This window comes from Dermochelys coriacea, chromosome 1 (assembly GCF_009764565.3).
Source record: "Dermochelys coriacea isolate rDerCor1 chromosome 1, rDerCor1.pri.v4, whole genome shotgun sequence".
NCBI classification, from domain to species: Eukaryota; Metazoa; Chordata; order Testudines; family Dermochelyidae; genus Dermochelys; species Dermochelys coriacea.
In genome coordinates, this window is record NC_050068.2 from 41,668,227 (window position 1) to 41,691,737 (window position 23,511).

General features: G+C 41.1%; 1 protein-coding gene and 1 long non-coding RNA gene across 2 annotated transcripts in view; one reads left to right on the forward strand and one right to left on the reverse strand.

Moving 5' to 3' along the window:
* Positions 1-23,511, forward strand: part of SGCG (sarcoglycan gamma) — a 146,000-nt gene that overhangs the window by 76,881 nt on the left and 45,608 nt on the right. The window contains exon 6 of the mRNA XM_038371571.2: positions 17,132-17,251. Coding sequence (XP_038227499.2) covers positions 17,132-17,251 — 120 coding nt within the window. The remainder of the gene's footprint in view (positions 1-17,131; positions 17,252-23,511) is intronic.
* Positions 291-10,169, reverse strand: LOC122457903. Its single transcript, XR_006277623.1, has 3 exons — positions 10,037-10,169; positions 3,702-3,703; positions 291-301 (listed from the first exon to the last, which is right to left on the reverse strand). It is a non-coding gene; the product is annotated as an uncharacterized LOC122457903 (long non-coding RNA).

The following is a 23,511-nucleotide window of genomic DNA, read 5'->3' on the forward strand; positions in this document are numbered from 1 at the left end:
CTAAAACTATTACTAACTGTTATTCTCCCTTTTAAAAAAAGTCCATATTGTTTTCCATTAGTTTTCCTAATGAGACTTTCCTAGTACCAGGTCCAGCTCTTATGGATGAAAAAAAGTCTACTAGGCTTAAAAACTGCCTATCTTGTGGTATGGTAATGCCGTGGACCTATTGTGCCTGAGTAAAGGATACATTCCTGACAAGTGTGTCATATGAAGGTCATTCTCTAAGAGAACACAAAGGTAAGAGAGGCTCACCTCAGGCTATTTTTACTGGGGAGGTCTACGCACCTCTCTTCAGATCCTTCTGCACCAAGGCTCTTGGTTCCGGCAACATTGGTACCCACCACTAGGGTACTAATAGCTTCTGTCCACCCCTTCTGTGGTAGTGACATTCTTGGTAAAAAGAAAAGGAGTACTTGTGGCACCTTAGAGACTAACAAAATTTGTTAGTCTCTAAGGTGCCACAAGTACTCCTTTTCTTTTTGCGAATACAGACTAACACAGCTGCTACTCTGAAACATTCTTGGTAGTTTCTTATTAAGTGATTCCTATTTAGTTTCTTATTAAGTGATTCCTATTTGCCCTTTTTGAATGCCAATATTATTTATTCTATTCATAGCATATTGGTCTTCTGTTCTAACTAGTATTCTGTTAAATTACAGTATCTGTGCCATAGTAAGAACTACTATAAACATGTATTAACTATTTGCATGATACTTCCATGAATGATAATTATACTTAAACAATAATGACTGAGGGATTAAATAAACAGTTAGAAAAGGTTTACTGCTAAGACCTATTATCCTCAGTCATTACATCCTGGGAATGGTGTTGCTATTATGATATTTTGGTGATCACCCAAACCAGTAAGGGGTTCTTTCATCTCCTGCCTCATAACCTTGGGTGCCTTTATGCTGTGCAGCTTTGGTTCAGAGCCCTGACACCTGTAGTCAACCCAAAAGCACAAGGTCTCATTCTGACTTCCACCAGCCTAGTTAGTCCTTGCAGGGTGACAACAACAGCCCCTCCAGTCCTGAGTCTCCCCAAATCCATCCATCCCGAGTTGTTAAGTATCAGACACTCAGACTTTCCTTCTCTAGTTCATCACCCCCAAAAGACATGAAACCAGTCCCCCAGTCACCAGTTTACTTTTGCACCCACACTCCAGACAGTTTACACACCAAAGACCTGCTTGGGGTAAGATGAAACTTCAGGCTTTACACTTCCAAATTAAATAAACTCCTTTTTCTGATTCAAATTACCTGAACAGTTTCCCAATGTACCCCCGGCCCTAGAGGGGATCCTGCATTTCATGGACAGCACCCACCAAGTGACTGTCCCTCAGTTTCTGGATGAAAACTTCAGTTTCAAACCTCCTTTTTAAAAGGCTCCCTGCATCTCACTCCCATCCCCATCTCCACCCCCACCCCCAATCCTCTTCTCTCTCTCTCTCTCTCTCTCCTGGCATGGTGACTCATAGTTATTCAGAGTGGGGAAAATTCCCTCCTGAGGTGGTAGCTTGGATGTCTCAGTGTTTTCCCATTAAACAAATGGCCCATCATTTGTCTTTTCCTGGGTTGTACAATGCTAGGTGCTTGAAGCTAGTCTCCTGTGGTTGGGGAGGCAGCCCTTCCCTCTGATTCCTCACCATCCTGCTGTGAAGTGGAGCTGAATGTTGCAGCCCAAATTACGAGCAAGCTTTTATATATACACAAATACATACATTCATAACCACGATCTGTATACCTAGCTCATAATGACCATGAAGTTCAGAACATTACAAGCTTTCATAAAAGAACTTAACATATTTTTATAGCAGAACAACATTGTATACTTTTATTCTTTTGGGGTCAAACTCCCTGTTCTCCTCTTGGGGGTGTCTTGACCCTGATTTGTCACAGTGTTGCTATTATAAGTTTGAAAAACTTAGTCATGTGGATTTTTTTAATGAGCGGTCCAGTTTCAGTTGGTATGAACAGGGCCTTGCTAAAGAATTAATGCCTTGTACATTAGCCAGAGTACTTGAACCATTTCTCAGCATTCCATTCAACTTATAAACATAAGTAATTGCAGTTGTGGAACATTTATGAGAATAAGTTTGGGATCAGTCCAGGGATATGGTCTTGTCAGGTTATTAAATTATATTTCAACAAAAGAATTATAAACAGTTGTGCCTACAGTAGAAAGTGATTCAAAATGAAATGTTAGAATCTTAGAATAAGTGTTTAAGACTGATTTAGATATCTGTTTTACCATAAGAATTATCCATATAGGGGAATGGAAACTGTGTCTTACTGGCTGAGTTTCTGTGGAATTTTCCAGTTCGGAGCAGCAGCTATGCACTTCTCATAAATGAACTAGACCTTCCCCCATAAACCATAGATCCTCCCTAAGTTCACCAAAGGTGAAGAGCTTCCACCATGAGGTTCTTTGTCACTAATGCTACTGCACATTCCCCAACTCACCAGTTCACTGCAGCCCCTCAATAACCTAACTCTTGTGGGAGCCATACCTACATGATTATAGCCTGGCATCCAGTTGGTTGCCCCAGAAACACACTATCATGGGTGGGGCACAACAGTAGGGAGATGTAGCCCCTTACCGGTTTGGATGATCACCAAAATATCATAATAGCAACACCATTCCCAGGATGTAATGACTGAGGATAATAGGTCTTAGCAGTAAACCTTTTCTAACTGCTTATTTAATCCCTCAGTCATTATTGTTTAAGCATAATTATCATTCATGGAAGTATCATGCAAAAAGTTAATATATGTTTATAGTAGTTCTTACTATGGCACAGATACTGTAATTTAACCCATGGGTAGTAATTTAAATTACTGTAGTAATGGGGGCTGTGGGAAGGGCAGCCAGCACATCCCTTGGCCCGTGCCGCTTCCCGCAGCCCCCATTGGCCTGGAGCGGCGAACCGCGGCCAGTGGGAGCTGCGATCAGCCGAACCTGTGGACGTGGCAGGTAAACACCGGCATTTGTTCCCTGAACAAACGGCGGACCGGCTTTGAGAACCATTGATGTAGGGGACAGTGTTGGTTACTGCAGATTTCATCTAAAGAAAGGTTACCCACAGGTGTGATTGAGGGAGAGATTTTAGTGGAGTCTATCAGCCCCCTGTTCTGTGCCATCGTACTTCCATTCAGCCTGTGGCCCCCTCCTTTTGATGGGACATACTTGTTGTTGGGTGGCAGGGGAAAATACAGAACATACTGTAAAAGTGGCACTACTCATTTCTGATCATGCACACAGAGATACCTGAGCGTAAGCACCTCTTCACTTGCAGAAGCAGAGTGAACCAGGAAAGCCTTAACTACTTTAAAGTTTTGTTTTGAAAGGTTGGCCTGAAAGTAGTTTATTGAGCTCACTGAGGTTAGCTGGTAGAGATACAAGTCAGACGTTCTCAATTATTTATTTGTAAAAATACGTCTGTTCGTATCATGTGATGAGAGTAGGGGATTGAATCAGGACTTCTGATTATGTTCCTGATTCTGCACATGATCTTGACTGTGACACTAAAAGTATGTGCCTTAGTCTACCTGTGTGTAAAATATTTGCTGACAGAACCTCAAAGAAGTGTTGTGTAGTTTAATGGTTCTAAAGATTTTGAAATCTTGGTATGAATGACTCTGAAGTATAAATGCAAAGGATTGTGATTATTACAGCAAATGACAGTTGAGTAGGTATACTCCTGCATTGTCTGTATCAGAAATGTTAATATTCTTGATGTTGGGAGCTCTCACTATACACTGTAAAATAAGTCTTAAACTACACTCAGAACACCTAATTTTGGCTAACCACTTGGGTCAGAAAGGGATAACCTTTTTGTGTTTTCTTAAATTCATTTTATTTGTGTACTTAAGACATAGGTACATGTGCTTGACCCTCCTGTTGAAGGTAGATCCAAAAATTTAACCCTGATATCCTTATTTAAGGAGAGACAAGAACTAAGATCTCTTTTTGCCCTGCTCCCTTTTGTTGTATCCTTGCCTGCTCCCACCAAGTTGTCAGAGCCTCCTACTCATCCGCATGTGCATTACAGAGTACCTCTTCTTGACTCAACCCTGCCAACTTCTACATCATTGGCTAACTGTTTTCTGTTTCTTTCCATGATGACAGAGTAGCACCAGCAGTATGAGGAGATGTGGCAAGGCTCAGATGCTGCCAAGTGAAGGAGGAAGTGGTTCCCAATTAGGAGGCTCCTCAGCCTTCTTCCCTGGCCACAGACCCTTTCTTCTCCCCAGCACAGTAGCTCCTACATAACATTTTAAAACCACTGGAAACTGGTTAGATGCCTGTCAGGTTAACTGAGTTGGACCGCTACGTGAATATTTGTATGATACAGTTCTGTGGTCATGGTAAGACAATGTGTACTGTAGTTGTACATATAGTTATATTTTGGACTACTTCCTGTAATTGTGCTGCATTTAGAAGCACAGTTGAAGTCAAGTAGAGTTATATGTTTTGGGTTTTTTGGGGGGGGAGGGGCGCAGGGGAATTAACATCAAGAAATGAGTGGTATAACTGAAGAACAAGAGACTTTGCCTTTACCCTTCTTTGTCCCTAATATCCCTCTGACTGACAAACATTGATTTGACACTGAACCCAGTCATTACTTGTTATTACAAATCACTTCGCCTCATAGACTAAAATGCATCCCCTAACTCAATGAGATGGCCATAAAATCTAACTCAGACAAGACTAGACATGAGACAACATTTCAGGTAAGGGAAAGTGGAGATTATTGAATAGGGAGGATTCCTGGAAGAACTGTGGTTGAAAGGAAATTGAAAGCAAGACAAGAAGCTTGATCACCAGGAAATGGGAAACTGATCTAAGCATGGACACACCATGAGTGAAGGTGCAGTGCTAAGAGTGAGTGGGGATTTAGAGTGTAGTAAGGAGAGAGGATTGTAAGGAGAATAGGGAGTGAGGGGAGCCATAGAAAAAATGTGAGCAGAGTTTGATTAATTTCAGTAATATAATCCCTTCTTAAAAGTTCCTGGATCAGTTTCAAAAGATGTCATTCAGTACCCAGTAGCTGCATCTTGCTCTTTTCTGCCTTAACATTTGAAAAGGCTGGAACTTTGATAAGCTGATCAAGAAGTGCAACAAAATGAAACCCACTTTGATTTATTAACTGAAGCCTCCAAGACCTGGATAAATGGAAAGGAAAGTCTTTCTTTCCTGAGTCTTTTCTCCCTCAGATCAAAGAGGAAGTCTTAAAATCAACTTCAGTCTTAAATTGCAACTTCAGTTTTAAAAATCAAAGAAACAGTTATGACCTTTCGTTTGTGTCTTTGTAATAAAATAATTACTTTGTCAACATTTATCGAACTTTTGTAATTATATGATTCTCATGGGATTTTTTTTAAATTATCCCTCCTCCCAGTGGTGTTCTAGCATAGGAAGTGTGTGCCCCCAATGAATCTTCAGTTGGTGATCTGTAATAGTTAGGGTTGTACCACAGTTTCTGGAGAATCTTCATGAAGAGACTATTGTCTTTAGAAGACCAGAATCACATCTTGAATCCATCTGTGTAGCAATGCGATGACTCACTGGCATGGTGCCTCCTGCTAGTTGTCTCAGGAATTAGTTCTCCAGCATACAGAGCACCCTCTGCTAGCCAGGGTCTCACCTGCTGCTGGCCCCCCTGTGTCCCTTCCAGACCTCAGTGCCCCTTTACCTCAGAGTTCTGCCCCAGCAGTACCCCCACTTTGGGTCTCCCCTACTGGGGGAACTCCCAACCCTCTACCCCACCTTGCCTCAGTGGCTATTGCCAGTCATCATCTAGGCCCCCATTCACTAGGACAGACTGCAGTCTGTAAACCACTCACCACTGGCAAGGGGATTGAACCAGCTGCCTCTGCCTAACCCCAGGCTGCACCTTTGCAACCCTGGTATCTGTTTTGGCTTTTATCAACGCACGCAGCCTGGGGACTTGCCAGGCTGGAGCTCCCCAGCTTCTCTTTCCTTTCCCCAACCCTGCTCTACTCCCAGTACCCTGAGCTTCCAGGCAGTACAATCCTTCTCTCTCTCAGTTAGAAAGAGACTGACTCAGCTCCTGGCTCACAGCCTTTTATAGGGCCAGCTGTGGCCTGATTGCGGCATGGCCCCAGCTGTGGCTGCTTCCCGAATCAGCCTAGTCTTTCACAGGAGTGGGGTAACTGCCCCACTACAATCTGCTTTTGCAACATCATGCAAGGCACCAACAGCATGAGAATCCTAGGTTCCACATGTATCAAGTCATTTTGTGGAGGAAAACACACTAGCAGAACATGCCTCAAAGCCATGCAGTGTCTGTGCTAACAGATCCGAGCACAGTGAGCTCCTTGGGCTCAATTCACCTTTGCCTTCCTTCTTGTCATTTACATTATATTACATTACATTTACATTAGCTATAACATCACTGTGGTCTTTGTTTGGATGTTCATTTTAAGTATTCTAAAGTTAGTGACAATCCACTTCGATAACTATAAAATCGGGATGCTTTGAAATGCAAAATCTGTGAAATTTTGTACACCAACCAATAAAGCATAGAAATATGGTAACAGTCAAAATGATTTATGCAGTTTGAAAGCAATGTTATAGTTTCTAGGCATAGTGTTGACTATCTCCGTGTCCATCACTGTAGTTTGAGGTAGCTGCTAAAGTAAGAACAATGTTTGTGCTATGAATTTTTTTGTAACAAATGAGAACAAAGTTATAACAATACAGATAAAACAGTGTCAGTACTTAATATATTACTTCATTAGTATTAATTGTCATCTATAAATTGCTGCACTAGAGTGTCAGATCATTTTTATTTTTCTTATCAGTGTTGTGACATTTCATTTTCAAGTAATGATATTTTTTCATTAGAGACATAATTGGCAGAGAACAGTGTTAATGAAGCATGTTGTACATAAGAGTTTGATAATGTTTTTACAGGGAAAACCCTGAAGCCAATTTTATAAACTTGACTTAATTAATAACATCATAAAATCATTAGTTTTCCCTTCTTTACTTTTCCCATAAGGCTTTCATTAAAAACTTCATTTTTCCTTTCTTTCTTATTTTTAAGATAGAAGCCAAAATATATTTCTTCAAGATCTCTATACTGCAGAAAAATTATTACTTGCATGACTTTAATCAATGTCCAGCTGGATTGTGAGAAGCAAAGATATGATACAAGAGTAATTAATAGAAAGACAAACTGCAAACCTGACTGAAGTATTTTATAGGTGAATTAGTGTTCCTAAGAAGGAGAACTTACACTGTCCATTCCAGGAGAAAAAGTAGAGTTTTGATACCAGTAAAGTAAAAGGGGTATTTAAATTTTAGTGACTCGATAGATTTCATAATTTCAAGGCATAACTTCTTGTTTTATTTAACAGTAAGATTCAGTTTACTCAGATTAGCCACCATTTAGAGAATGACAGGAGGCTGCCAATAAAGCACTGTGCAGACTTTTTAACTAATCCTTCTTTCCCTGTTTCCTGTTGTTTTGGTGCATGGCAGGTGTGTATTAAACTTGTGTAACTATTAGTCTTCTGTGATACCATAGTGTACTTGGAGGTTTTTAGGATATAAACCTTTTTAGGATATAAACAATAAATATTAAAATACAGGAGAAAATAAAGAAAAATGATGTCAGTAGCAATGCATTTGAGATTAAAGTTAATTAAACATAATCAAATGCAAATTAACTCCAAAAAAATTAAAATAGTCATTATGGGCAAGAAAGATTCTGATACCCAGACTCCCATTGAGTAGTAAGCATCTTACTGTGCAAGAAAGTCCTGCTGACATCAGTGGAACACTTGCAAATTAAGATATCACTCAATGGAAGAGTTTTGGACTGTCAATCTATATAATTTTCATATTGATCTTTCTCAGTACACAAGAAATATTTTACATTGTCCAATTTCAGCAAAGCACTGAAGCATATTGACTTCAAATTCTATGGCCTTTTTGTGCACTGGTTTGGTCTGGAAAGGCATGATGGTCTGCTCGGGGCTAGGAGTCTATAAATTTGTGAAGCCACCTGTTCATTCCCTTCCTTCATGTGCCATGGAGAAAACAGGAAGCTTTGCATTGCTCTCAACATGCTCATAACACTTGCAACTCTGCAGTATGAAAATTATTATAATAAAATCTCATGCTTCAGGGCTTAGGCCAGTTGCTTGCAACAGTCAGGAAGTGATCCTCCTCCTCCTCTCTTTTCCCCCACCATCAATGCACAATTGGCCAGAAGTATTTTTGTTTGTTTGTTTGTTTGTTTTTGTCTCCTTTCTCTGAAAAATCAGGGATTAGCCACAGCTGGAGATGGGACACCAGCTGGGCATGGATACCAGTGCTCTGCAGTTGCACAGAGAATCCTCTTTCTTAGCATATATCTACACTACAATTAGATACGTGCATGGCTGGATTAAGGTTTTGAGGGGCCTAAGGCTAATAGGAGAGAAGTGCTAAGTATGAATTACATATTGCAAAAAATTATGAAGTCAAACATTTATACATACCTATTTATTTATGTAAAATTAACAAGTTTATTTTACTCTCACTACTCTCTAACCCTTTCACTACACTCAATTCTTCAAACAGATACTTCAGAGTCCAAGGTAGCATGAGCGATGCTACGCTGTCCTTCTTTTAGGCCTCCATCCTTCTAGGTAGTGGAGTGCTCATCTCTGAGGAAGAACACTGCAACATTCCCCATCCTACTCACCTCTTTCAACCTTGTGCTTCTACCCTCAGCTCTCCACATGACACAGTGCAAAGCCAAGCCCTGCAGGGTATTTTCCCCAAGCTATGAGCGCCATACCACATACCCTATCTCACTCTGACTGCAGTCTGGGAGGCATCCAGCTTTTGTTATGTAAAAGAAAACCACTCAGGTGTAAAATCCACTGAAGTGGAGGAAGTAGTAGTGGGAAAATTACATTGGGTGGCATTGTATTTTAGGCTGTCTTGCTCTGAAAGCTGCCTCCCAGTGTTGTACTGGTTGAGGACAATTAATTACTGTTTTCACACTGAACCCAAATATTATTTGTGGGATGACACCCTGTTTGTGTAGTTAATCTACAGTGATTCACCACATCAAGCAATTCTGTCACTAAGCTCTTCCACAATTAGAATCATAGAATAGAATCACAAGACTGGAAGGGACCTTGAGAGGTCATCTAGTTCAGTCCCCTGCACTCATGGCAGGACTAAGTATTATCTATTCTAGAATGTGTGATCAGTAGCTCTGACATGAGCTTTTTTAAGCATTCTGTGTGCACCATTGCCATATGGCTTGCATTTGTTTGTTTTAAGCTTTCTATAAGAAAAAGATAACAGCTAGAAGTGACACAGATCTTCAGATGGTTGCATAGTGCTAATACTTAGCACTTCTGTACTATGTTAGCTCTTCAAAAATCACTGTACAAACATTAAACAAACTTAATCTAAAGCCTTTCAGCTTTTGAATGACAGCAAAACAGAGCTATTCCCTGTTGTGTTCTCTGCCCCCCCCCCCCAACAAAAAGACTTCACTGAAAATCCACATCTTAAAAGAACCATTAAGGATCTTTCAAAAGAACAGTCCAACCAAGGCTGCTGTAGTGACACCCTTGTTACATCAGGTCTGGTGTTTGTTTAAGGCTGATGTAGAATGAAGGGAGAGCTTCCTGTTTCGTTTGCATGTGTAAATCAAGCAGACCTTGCTTAGATTTTTCCTTAAAGTGCTCAGAGTTTAGGGGAGGAAAGTGAATGAGATTCTAGTTATACCAGGTATGGAAAAGCAGAAGGACCAAATTCTATTCTTGTGAAAAAATCTGTTCTCCCTGTAGTCAATAAGGTTACACAGGTGTAACTGTCAGCAGGAATTGGCCTGTGTTCTCATTCCCTTCTCGAATCACACACATTCCATGCTTACCCAATATTTTCCACTTGGGAAAGAAGTTAGTTTGAATTGGGGCAGAAAAATGAGGACTAGCTTAAGGTTTATTTAGCTTTACAGTTTTTGAATGAAACTCAAAAGAAATGAAATGTGAGGTACTTTTATGATGGATTGAACTGCTAGAGAATCAGCAAATGGACAGAACCTGCCTTTAGCCTATTCAGCCAGTCTTTTTATCATAGCCTGCTAAGAAGTGGATTTAAAATCCTTAAGGGAGAGGGGATGGAGAAACTTGCAACATTGTGGGTTGAGCTTCCTCCAGTGCTTTTGCAACCCCTTAAAAGCACAACGATGTGTTGGCCTGTGGAACTACGCTGAGCATAAGGAAAGAACTTGGTTGCCTGAGCATCCCAGTACAGAAAAAGACATCAAAGAAAAAAATTGGATTTCTTTGATTTTTAGTACAGTTCAATACAGTATTGAACACAGTGCATCATAAATCTAAAGCCCCTCGATGGAAGGTACTGTAAAAGTTAAAGTACTGGTATCCCAAATGGAATGTTTTGTTTTGTTTTTCCTACAGATGTGTGGGAATTTGTTCCTTATACATGGGAGGGGCAATAGTTCTGGCTGGAGCTAGATAGAGTGTGTGCAGGTTCTGTGCAAGCTTCCCTACCCTCTGGGTACTGCCTCTTTCCTGCTCCCCCCCACCCCAGGCACTTACCAGTTGTCCAGAAATGGGACCCAGCACACATAGAAGATGACAGTGATGGGCACTAGGACCCAGGAGTCGGCATCCTAGAGCTGCTTGCTAGCCTCAGCCGAGGAGAGGGACAGAGGGAGCATCTTCCCTCCCTGATAGCTAAGCAGACCTCTGGAGGAATTGGGGGTAAGGATATTGCCTGTTCAAACTACATCCACAGCTGGCACAGGTTCCTGTGGTAAGCAGGTTTTTAGAGTCCAGTCACCAGTGTTAACCGGATACCTGGCAGTGTGTTCCAGCAGTGCAGGGAGACGAGAGGGAGGAAAAGCAACAGGCTGCCGGCTGAGCTCCTTCCAAGCCAGAGGGGGCTGCTTTGCCTTTCCTGCTGGCAGAAGCGCTCCAACAGGGCTGTGTGAGCAAGCTCACTCCCCCTCACCCAGCCCCGGCCGTGCCCCCTGCCTGACCAGTAGGTCCTAAAACTAGGAGGATCTAAGGCTATAGCCCTATTAGTCTAATACTTAATCCAGCCCTGGACACATGCGGCTGTCCCTTGCCAGCTTGTTCGGTCTAAGGGTCTGTTTAATTGTGATAAAGAGGCTCGGACTTGGCTGCAGCCTGAGCTCTGGGACCTCCCACTTCAACTTCTTGGACACCACTATCAGCTTCACAATGGAACCCTACAGACAACTATATAGAAGAAACCCACAGATCGCTACACCTACCTCCACAGATCCAGTAACCACCCAAGACACATCAAGAAATCTGTTATCTACATCCAGGATCTCAGATACTGCAGAAAATGCTCTGAAGAGAAAGTCCAGAATATATGTCTTAACACACTTAAAACTGCCTTCACTGAACAAGGATACTCCATGAAGGAAGTAGATCTCATCATGGAAAGAGGCACCCACATACCCCAGGGAAACCTTCTTCAATACAGGGGAAAAAAACACTGGCCTTCAAACAACCCCTCAGCTTCAACAAGGTCATCATCACAAGCAAGTTCCCCACAGGGTAGGGCACACCAATTCAAGGCAGCAGGAGACACTATCAAAACAACAAATGCAAAATCTGAAGGCACATCTCCACTGCTACGATGGTAGATACTCTCCAACCACAATACAACTTTCATGATTTGTGGGTCCTATACATGCCTATGGGGCAGCAAATGCCCAAACAACAGTGACTACTATATGGGTGAAACCACTCAATCACTACACTTTCAAATTAACTCACATAAAAATGATAAAAGACAAAAATACCTTATCACCCATGTGCAAACACTTTTCACAAAATGTCCACTCTACACCTGATCTATCAGGCCTCCTCCTCAAAGGAAACCTTCACAACACTTCAAAAGATGAACCTGGGAACTTAAATTCACAAATTTTATCTAAAAAACCATGAATTTAAGAGAGATATTGGTTTCATGGACCATTACAACAACTTGTAACACACCCATCTGCTTACTAACCCACATTGTCTTACGACTTCAGAGGTATTAATTGGTTAATTTTAAGTGGTCTCCTACAACATGTGTAAACTCCTTATGCTTAACAATCTGTTTCACCTTGTATTTAGCATGAACACTCTGGTTTCCTTCTATAGACCTGAAGAAGAGCTCTGTTAATCTTGACCCTTTCACTTTTACTAGCAGAAGTTGGTCCGATAAAAGTCACTCATTTTGTCTCTCTCATGTCCTGGGACCAACATGGCTACAACAATACTGCAAACATTCCCACATACAGACAATACACACACTTTCTCTCTCTCAACTCCCCTCCCTCACCCCCAAGAAAATCAGTTATTTCTCTCACAGGCAGGGAAGAGAGGAAGCTAAGGAATTTGTGACAATGTGTGACCATAAGTATCTCTGTATTAATTGCATATTTTGATCTGTGTCCAAAATGTGATTTATGTGCTTGATTACTGGCAATGTTGAAATGATTAGTGGCAATGAAACTATGGGGTTTCAAAACATAAATCAATGTTAAAATGCCAGTAGTGACTCTAGTGGACCCAGCCTACCCCTTGCTCCTGACTAATGAAGCTATACACCAGCCACCTCAACAGCACCAAGGAAAGATTCAACTGCAGGCTCAGCAGGTGCAGAATGACAGTTGACTGTCATTTTCATAGATTGAAGGTGTGACGGTTGGGTCACAGAGACCCCCATGGGACTTCCACCTGATGTGCTAAGACTACCTCTGAGCCCGTTTTCCATGCCAGCTTGCGACTTCAGTACCCTGTCTTGCTGAGATAGACATGCTAGCCTGCTGCAAACACAGACCCAGGTATGAATCATGTCCCCCAGAAGCTGCTGACTTAACTGAAAACGGCTTAGAAAGTGCTCCTGTGTCTAGCACCCAGATACCCAGTTCCCAATGGGGTCCAAACCCCAAATAAATCTGTTTTACTATGTATAAAGCTTATACGGGGTAAACTCATAAATTGTCCACGCTCTATAACACTGATAGAGAGATATGCATATCTGTTTGCTCCCCCAGGAATTAATTACTTACTCTGGGTTAATTTATAAGCCAAAAGTGATTTTATTAAATATAAAAAGTAGGATTTAAGTGGTTTCAAGTAATAGCAGACAGAACAAAGTAAGTTAGCAAGCAAAATAAAATAAAACGTGCAAGTCTAAGCCTATTACAGTAGGAAACTGATTACAGATAAAATCTCAGAGATGTTCCAATAAGCTTCTTTCACAGACTGGACTCCTTCCTAGTCTGGGCCCAATCCTTTTCCCTGGTACATTTCTTGTTAGCTCTAGCTCAGGTGATAACTAGGGGATTTCTCATGACTTGAACCTCCTTTGTTCTGTTCCACCTCCTTATATAGCTTTGGCACAAGGTGGGAATCTTTTGTCCCACCCCTCCTTCTAAATGGAAAAGCCCCAGGTTTAAGATGGATTCCAGTACTGGGTGACATGGTCACATGTCCTGTGAGACCCCAAGCCTTCATTCTTCCTGGCCTGACTCACAGGAAGGCTTGCAAGTAAACAGAGCCATCTACAGTCAATTGTCCTGGTTAATGGGAGTTATCAAGATTCCAAACCACTATTAATGGCCCACACTTTGCATAATTACAATAGGACCTGAGAGTTATTTTTCATATTTCTAATTTCAAATACAAGAATGATACATTTATACAAATAGGATGACCACATGCAGTAGATTATAAGCTTTGTAATGATACCTTATAAGAGACTTTTTGCGTGAAGCATATTCCAGTTACATTATATTCATATTCATTAGCATATTTTCTCAAACTGGGGTCCATGAACCCCTGGGAGTCCCTGATGGTATTTCAGATGGTCTGTGGGCCCCACTGATCAACTCCTCCCCATCCCTCTATTTCCTGGAGGCTACTGAAGCCAAACCGGGAGATTTTAGGTGCTAAAAGTCTGGTGGTGCAGCGGAGCTAAGGCAGGCTCCCTACCTGCCCTGTCTCCTCACCACTCCTGGAAGCGGCCGGCACAGCCCTGCAACCTAGGGGGGTGGGGGGGCAGGCAATGGGAGTTACAGGTGCTGTGCCCGTGCACAGGGGCAGCGCATAGAGACCCCTCTTCCGCCCCCACTTAGGAGCTGCTGCCAGAGAGATGTGCCAGTTGCTTTTGGGAGCCACCTGAGGTAAGAACCACCCGGTCAGAGCCCACACCCCAACCCCCAGCCCAGAGCCTGCACACAAACTCCCTCCTGCACCCAAACTCCCTCCGAGAGTCCGCATGCTGCACCCCCCCATCCCAACCCACTGCCCTAGCCTGGTAAAAGTGAGTGAGGGTGGGGGAGAGCAAGCAATGGAGAGAGCGAGGATGGAGTGAGCAGGGGGTGGGAAGAGGTGGTGTGGGGCTTTGGGGGAAGAGTTGGGACGGGCCTGGGACTGAGCGGCCCTGCCCCAAATGGGTTGCTAAAGTTTGAGAACCGCTGGCCTAGTGAATGGAGGGAGTGGGAGAAGCAGTAGATGTGATAAATCTTGATTTTAGTAAGGCTTTTGACACAGCTCCACATGAGAAATGTGGTCTAGATGAAATTATAATAAGGTTGGTGCACAACTGCTTAAAAAAATGCACTCAAACAATAATTATCACTGTGAAACTGGGAGGAAGTATCTAGTGGAGTGCTGCACAAGTCTGTCCTGGGACAAGTGCTTTTCAGTATTTTCAGTAATGACTTGGTTAATTGATTGGAGATTATACTTATAAATTTTGTGGATGACATCAAATTGGGAGGGGTTGCAAGCACTTTGGAGGACAGGATTAGAATTCAAATTGACCTTGATAAATTGGAGAATTGGTCTGTAATCACCAGATGAAATTATATAAAGACAAGTGCAAAGTACTACAGTTAGGAAGTTAAAAATCAATGCACAACTACAAAATGGGGAATAATTGGCTAAGCAGTGGTACTGCTGAAAAGGATCTGGAGGTTACAGTGGATCAGAAGTTGAATAAGAGCCAAAATGTGATGCAGTCGCATAAAAAGCTAATATCATTGTGAAATGTATTAACAGAGTGTCTTATGTAAGACACATGAGGTAATTGTTCCACTCTACTCAGCAATGGAGAGGTCTCAGCTGGAGTAGTGTGTCCAGTTTTGGGCACTACACTTTAAGAAAGAGAAATTGGAGAAAGTCCAGAGTAAAGCAACAAAAATGATAAAAGATTTAAAAAACATGGGCCAAGAAAAAGTTGAAAGAATTTGACATGTTCAATCTTGAGAAAAGACTGATAACACTATTATCAAAAGGATAGTAATCAATTCTTCTTCATGGCTATTGAGTTTAGGACAAGAAATAATAAGCTTAATCTGCAGCAAGGGAGATTTATGCTAGATATTGGGAAAAGCTTTCCAACTGTAAGGATAATTAAGTACTGTGACAAGGCAAGGCCAGATGGCTATAGAAAAGTAGTGGGAGATAGATATATTAGCTCCAGGCTAAACAAATCCCTGGTACCAGGACAAGTTAAATGGCAGCTGCTCCAGGTCAATTAAGACACCTGGGGCCAATTAAGAACTTTCCAGAAGGCAGGGAGAACGGTAGGTTGATTGGGACACCTGAAGCCAATCGGACTGGCTGAAACTAGTTAAAAGCCTCCCAGTTAGTCAGGTGGATGTGGATGTTAGGAGCTGTGGGAGGAAGTTGTGCTGTTGGAGAGTCTGAGCAGTACACACCATATCAGGCACAAGGAAGGAGCCCCTGAGGTAAGGGTGAAGTGGAGCTTGAGGAAGTGGGGGCTGCTGTGGGGAAGTAGCCCAGGGAATTGTATGTGTCATGTTTCTAAAAGGTCAGCTACCATAGCTGATACAATTAGGGTCCCTGGGCTGGAGCCAGGAGTAGAGGGTGGGCCTGGGCTCCACCCTTTTCCCTGCCCCCCGATTAATCACTAAGACTGGGAGACAACAGAGACTGCAAGGGAGGATAGCTTCTCTTCACCTCCCTCACTGGCTTATGATGAAAATGGCTCAGTAGATTGTGACCCTTGTCTCTAGAGAGAGAAGGGGTACGTGAAGGGTCACAGTGAGCCTCTGAGGCTAGTGAAATCTGCCAGGAAACGCGGGACCCATGGAGAGAAGGACCGAGCTTTGTCACAGTACTAAAATAAGTTATCAGTGGAAGTTGTGGAATCTCCATCAGTGGAGGCTTTTAAGAACAGGTTAGACAAACATTGGTTAAGTACAGTCTTGACATACTTGGTCCGGTGTAGGGGGATGGACTAGATGACCTCTCTAGGTCCCTTCCAGCCTTACATTTCTATGAGTCTATGAAATGGGAATGATAAAGAATTGGTCTGAATGGGGATAGGGATGGAAATTGTCTAGGCTGTTACAGGCTTGCCCACAAAGCAACTTTTGGAGACCAAAATAAAATGTGTTTTAGTGATTTAGGAGTCTGTGAGTCTGTTAAGAAGGGTAGTTGCCATTTTGAAGAAAAAAACACAACCCCCCTTTGATCTTGACAGGAGTCATTCTCTTCAACAATCAGCCAACTCCAAATAGATTCACAACTGGCAATCTACATTTCAGGCCAGACAATGCCAGACAAACCCTCTGCTTTGACTCATTTTAATGTGTTGATAGGATGGCCAGTCCACTGGATGATTTTTTTGGCATTCTAAATAAAATCTGAAAATATTTTTCAACTAATTTTATGTGATTTAAGAAGAACATGATAGGCAACATTTATAAAATGTTGGGGTCAGAACTGCACTTGATGTGTAAACAGCTAAGGGATTGTTTTATGGAGAGCTTATTCTCCCTAATAATGAGGATGTTGCAAACATATCAATGTCATCACTATTTTTGTTAATTAAGGAAGCGATATCACACTTATAATGATCAAAGATCCTTCATATGTCCACCATTACCATAGTATCTAAGCACTTCACAATTCCTAAATGCCTTTAGATGACTCACAAAGTCGATACGAGTGGATTTTGAATAACCTGGTGTTACATGGCTGATTATTTATGTATAGAGTGCAAGAAAAGAATCCTTATGAAAGTTCACTTAATAATTATTTATCTTGTCAAATATGCTTTTCAGGTCCTAAAATGGTAGAAGTCCATGGTCAACAGTTTCAGATCAACTCCATAGATGGCAAGCCACTTTTTACAGTGGATGAAAATGAAGTTGTAGTTGGTACAGATAAACTTCGAATCACAGGTTCGTAATAGACATTTAAGAAATGCCTGAAAAATGCGTTTCCACATATAACTAAAGCAAAACCACACACAGTTCATCTAAAATAACATTTACATTAAAGCATGTGCCTATAAACGCAAGTTCTATCTTTATCTCATTAGGAAAGGGAAAATTTGAAAATGTTCTGACCTTTATCAATAAATTTAATTGCTGGGTTAGGAATGTCATTAGCATTATAATGAGGTTTGCATAAACTTCACCCTAAACTAACTCCTGTGGGTAGCAAACATTGTGCCTGAGCTGTTTTTCTCATCCATTTCTTATTTTAAGTACACATGGTAATTGATAAACTAAGACTGAGGGAATCCTGCATGGTCTTATTTGTGTAACCATTTGGATTGAGAATTCTACGTGGAACTTTTGCCCAGTTCTGCTGTAAAACAGTGATTTTTTTTATACCTTCTTTCAAAGTGACAACATGCTCTTATTTCTCCTTGCCTTTGATATTTACACTATAGCACTTTATTAAGTATAGTGCATTTAAAATGTCACTTACCAAAAGACAAATTTGCCTTGGACATTATCAGATCATGTCTGAATAGTTCTGCACATTAACATTAATTCAGAACAGTAGTTACTATGCTTTCATTTGATAGCATACAAAAAGACATTTTACTCTGCTCCATTGTAAACTAGTACTTACATGACCTGTAGCCACTAACAACATTTTCTAGGTCTAAATTGCTTTAAAATGTACATATTAAAGTTCAGTTGCTCTGGATTTAAATTGGAATAATTCATCAAAGAAAATACTGACATTGCCACGTAACTTACTTTCAATTTCAGTTTCCATATTTTAGAACCTAATTACAATTGTCATATTTAACTTGCTTTCATTATTAGTACTCTAAAATCTTGAGGTCTTAATTTTAATAGATCAAGGCAGGTTATTTCACTGTATAAAAATATAACAGTAGTAGTTAGTGTACAATTAGCACTTCTAAGACAAATTTAAGTTAAAATATATGTTCATAAATTATGTTTATTCCTCGGGGTTATATCTTAAGATTTTTCGCTTTTTAACTTAATTGAAATTACAACTTTATTTAACCAGGAAACCACCTCAAATGATTATTATATGCCCACGGAACACCACATTTTAACAAAAAAGCATGGTTAGCATGTTTAGCAAAGATATGAAAGACTGGACAATTGTTAGTTGATTTTGAAAAGGTCTGTCTGTGCACAAAGTCAAAATCAGTCATACATTTATTGAAATAGTGATGTTAAAATATGTATTCTACTCCTTTTTTAATCTTCTAGTTGGCAAAGATAACTGTGCAGTTTCATAGGTATTATGTAGACATATAAGGCTTGATTCCCTTTCACATCACTGAAAATCAGGAGCAAATCCATTAAAGTCAATTAAATTGTTTCAGTATAAAAACTGTATAAGTGAGAGGACAATCAAGCCTACTATAACAATTTTAAAATAAGCTCTTTTAAAGTATTACTTGTTCATTAAAACAATATTATCAGTTTTGTATAGAACGTTGAGTAAGCTGTGGACACATGATACATGCAGGCTTCAAAGACACGTCAAGAATATTTTGCAATTCTGTATCTTTATGTACAATATAGTGACCCATCTTCTCTTCTCTTTTCATCTCTTATATACCTTATTCTTCTTCCATCATCATCATCATCACTCCCATAACTGCATTGGTCGTTGGGGCACTATCGTTGATGAGCAATCAACCAATTGTCTCCACCCCTGACAATTGTGTCTCCGTGAAGTCCATTCCTGTCCACTCTTTTATGTTGTCAATCAATTTCTTCTTCTGTCTACCTCTTCTTCTCTTCCCCTGTATTGTCCCTTGGAGGAGGATCTTGGATAGGCCAGATGATCTTGTTACATGGCTGTACCACTTCAGCTTGCGCTTCTTTACGGTCGTCAGAAGGTCTTCATATGACCCAGCGCATTGGGTGATGATATTGCAGACCTCTTTATTAGTGACGTGGTCAAAGTAGGAGATGCCCAGGATTTTACGGAAGCATCTCATCTCTACTACCTGTATTTTCTGTTCAAGTTATGCCGTAAGGGTCCATGTCTTGCACACATACAGAAAAATGGAGATGACAAATGCGTTCAGCAGTTTCAGTTTGGATTCCAGGGAGATGTTCTTATTCCTCCAAACTGGCTTTAGCTTTGCCTAGTTCTTGCCAGAATTTCTGCCTTGGATCCTTCATCAGTTGTTGGATCATATTAAAGAAGTTCTGTATTAAAATCACAAATGACTTTGATTCCCCATAGTTTAAATTCCAGGGTATTACTAATTAAGAGGTCTCTTGGTTTTTGGTACTGTTTCTCTCCCTCTATTGTGTGAAACTTGCAAGCTGCTAATTGTGTTAGTACATTCTAAGACAGAGTCTGTTCTCAAAGCAATTCTTTGTAACAACTACTCACACAGACAGAGGCTCAAAGCAATACTCCGTAACAACAGAAACAGCACCCAGAGACTCCCCGCCCTTTTGTTGTATTTATCTCACTTTGTTAACAATTGTGATTAAAACAGAGATAGAAGATGTATGTGGATGGATGCTTGGTGTGGATAATAACTGAATGATCAGGGAGGTGCCAGCCTAAGAATCCAGTGTCCATCGGCTGAAGAAGGCGTAAAGTGGAAATAACCAGAGGACCACCGGAGGGCAGACTGGAATCTACCCAACAGCCTCAAGAATGGGAGAACCAAAGAACAAGATAACATCTGGCAACACGGAGCCGTCAGGAATGTGCCATCTGCTGATTGATTCAGCAACAGCATGATGAAGCAATTTCCATAGACTGGCATAGGAAGAAATTCCTATAAAAATGGACTCTAGAAAGTGAGAACTTTGGGGTCTGATTCTGCAAACCAACTTCCAGGAGCATCAGATGAGCATCTGACAAGGCCCTGCTCCCTCCTCATGTCCAGGTCACCTGGCCAGTGGCTTGGCATGAGCAACTCTAAGGCTGGTAACTATGATAACAACCTTGCAGAATCTCTGTGTGTGTGTGTGTGTGTGTGTGTGTGTGTGTTTATGAATGAATGAATGAATGTGTGAACAAATATGAAGTTGAATGGAATGTTATAGCTATAACTAACTGCTTACTATGATTCTTTCTGTATTCACAATAAATGTGGCATTTTGCCTTTTCCCCTTTAATAAGATCCTGTTGGTTTTTATTTTATCGGTATAACACAGTGATGATTGCCCCCAAATACTTGAACTGTTTCACTGTCTCTAGCTCTCTGACAGTGGTATGTGAGCTGATCCCATCACCTTTGTTTGTCATCAGCTTGGTTTTCCCTGCACTGATTTCCATGCCATATTTTATGGAGGTTTCATCCAGTCATTTCGCAAGGTTGGTAATGCATTTTTGCTGACTGCCAGGCCATCAATGTCATCAGCGAAGTGAAGATTTGAGATTGTTCGCCCCCCCAGTGTTGACGGTGCATATGTGATCTTTTAGAGCATCAGTCATGTACTCCAAGCAGATGTTGAACAGTGTGGGTGAAAGAAGGCAGCCTTGCGGACTCCAACAGTGGTGTAAAACCACGCTCCTATTGTGCCATTGCCAAGAATTGCACTGCTGGCCTTGGCATACAGTTGTTTAATGGTAAGAATAAGCTTATGACCAACATTGTTCTTCTTTACGGTTGCCCAGAGAGCTTCTTGCCATACTCTGTCAAACACCTTCTTGAAGTCAACAAAGAAGTGGTAGATGTGCTGCTGGTGTTGTAAGTACTTCTCACATAGAACACGAAGGTTGAAAATCTGTTCTGTGGTACTTCTTCCAGCACAAAAGCCAGCCTGTTCTTCAGCGATGATATTGTCTGCTTGGCTTCAATCTGTTCAATATGACTTTCAACATCACTTTGCTGGGATGTAATTAAGCTTATGGTCTGGTAATTTTGGACACAATTGCAGGTTGCCTTTCTTTGGCAGAGTGATGATTAGTGACAGTCCACGTAGAGGGCCACTCATTAGTTTACCAGATCTTGTTGCAGATCTTGGTGAGTACATCTATTACTATTTCTCCTCCGAATTTCATCAATTCATCTGGGATGTTGTCAATATCTGTAGCCTTTCCATTCTTGAGCGATTTCACAGGCGTCTCCACTTCTTCATGTAGTATTGGAAAGTTATCCTCCTCTGTTGAATCTGAGCTGTCTAAGACACTAGGATCTCCATTTGTCCGGTGGCTGGTATAGATCAGAGCAGTAGTTTGTCCACCTATTGATGATGTCCCTTTCTTCTGTAAGATTGTTCCCTTCTTTGTCTTGAATTGCATTAGCTTTAGTTCATCTTTCCTTTGTTAGATCTTTTACAACCTGGAAGGCTCGTTTGATATTTTTATTATTGATACACTCTTCAATTTTAGAGCATTGTTTTTCAGTCCATATCTCCTTGGCCACCTTCATTCCTTTCTTGATCTTTCTGCCCATCGCTTTGTATTTATCTGCTCCCTTAGTGCTGTTCTTGTCTCTCTTTAAATTCTCTTCTGATGTCACACATTTATAGTATTTCATTTCTGAACTATGGTTTTGTCATCTTATGATGTTTCCCAAGGATGTCCATTGCTGCCTCATTCCTTACAGCGTTGAAATTGTTGGTCATTGTTTCTACATCTTCCTCTAGAGCAAGCAGCGGGCCAAATTTTCTGCCAATGAATGACCGCAATGTTTTAGTCTCTGAGTCTTTCTAAGTCAGACTTTGTTCTGGTGAACTTTGGCCTGACAATTTTTCTTATCCATAGCCAAAAATTTAGTATCACAAGGTTGTAATTACTTCCAATATCAGCACCAGGGATGCTCGTTGTTTTAGCTTGGTTAATCCCAGAACAAAATCGGTTTTGCACCATGATGTAGTCAATCTGGCTGTGATGTGGTGTGCCATGTTGATCATCTGAATGCTTTATGTGCTCCTAATGTGTTTGCAAGAACCAGATTGTTATAGCTGGCAAACTGCAAAAGTCTCAATCCTCTCTCATTGGTTACTACATTACAGAAAGGACCACAATAATCTCACAATCTGCCTGTGCATCAGTACCCACTTTAGCATTCCAATCTCCTTGTACAATCAGTATATCTTTCTTGTGTACCTTATTGATGATGTCATGAAGCTGATTGTAAAAATCTTCAATTTGCTCATCGTCATAGTCTGTTGTAGGGGGGTAGACCTGTTCCACTGTGATATTAAATGGTACTGTCTTTAGATGGATAGAAATAAGCCTGCTGGACACTGGGTGGCATCCTAATACTGAATTCTTGATATCTTTATGCACAAGAAATCCTATGCCATTGTCATGTTTGTCCTCTCCATTGTAATAGAGTACATGGCCTTTTTCTGTTATACTTCTTCAAAGTTCTTCCATCTAACATCACAGATTCCTAGGAGGTGTCAGGTATTGTTCCATTTTGTAGGTGAGTTCTTTCAACCTCCCTATTTGTCTCAATGTCGTTACATTCCTTATGGCTATGGTGATGTTATCTCTTCCACGGATCCTCTTTGTTGGAGTTACACCAGTCGTATACTTGTCGCATCTGCCCTGGTGGGAGACAGATGGCACGGTCATTATTAACCCGAGCTGCAATCAATCTGGTACGGACATCGTTGACTTGCTCATCATATGGTGTGTCTTGGGCAAATTTCTAACCTGACCGAGCCCATCCCTGTCCAGGCAGCCCCCTTTTAGTTGCCTCTTATGACATGCAGGAGGAGCAGTGGGCCTATTCTGTCCCCAGACCCACAACTCATTAATCACTCATTAGGAAAGCTGACTGTCTTGCAACTAAAATACAGCATAGCAGAGGATAAAAAATCATATGTAAATTATAGTAAAATTATATTTCAGAAAACCACATGATTATTCTGAGAGTTCACTGAGCAGCCTAACTCCTGAAATCACCTTTTTCTCATCAAGCTTGAGATGTTTGATCTAGTACTGTCAGAGTTGCAGTACCAGACAATTTTCATGGTGATCAAAAAAATAAAAGTAAGGTCCAAATGACCCCCACTTCTGTGCTACAGAGGGGAGCAAATATGCAGAGAAAAAAACAGGTGGATCCCCTGTGCAGGTAGAAATATAGCTATGCAGAAGGTTTAACCTCCACTCCAGAGCTTGACAGATAATTGGCCTGAGACAATACTGAACCCAATAGTTTGCTCTCTGGGCATGATCTACTGTTGTCCTGCACTTTGTGTAGTCATTTATACCAATGCAAAGTAAGTGTAAA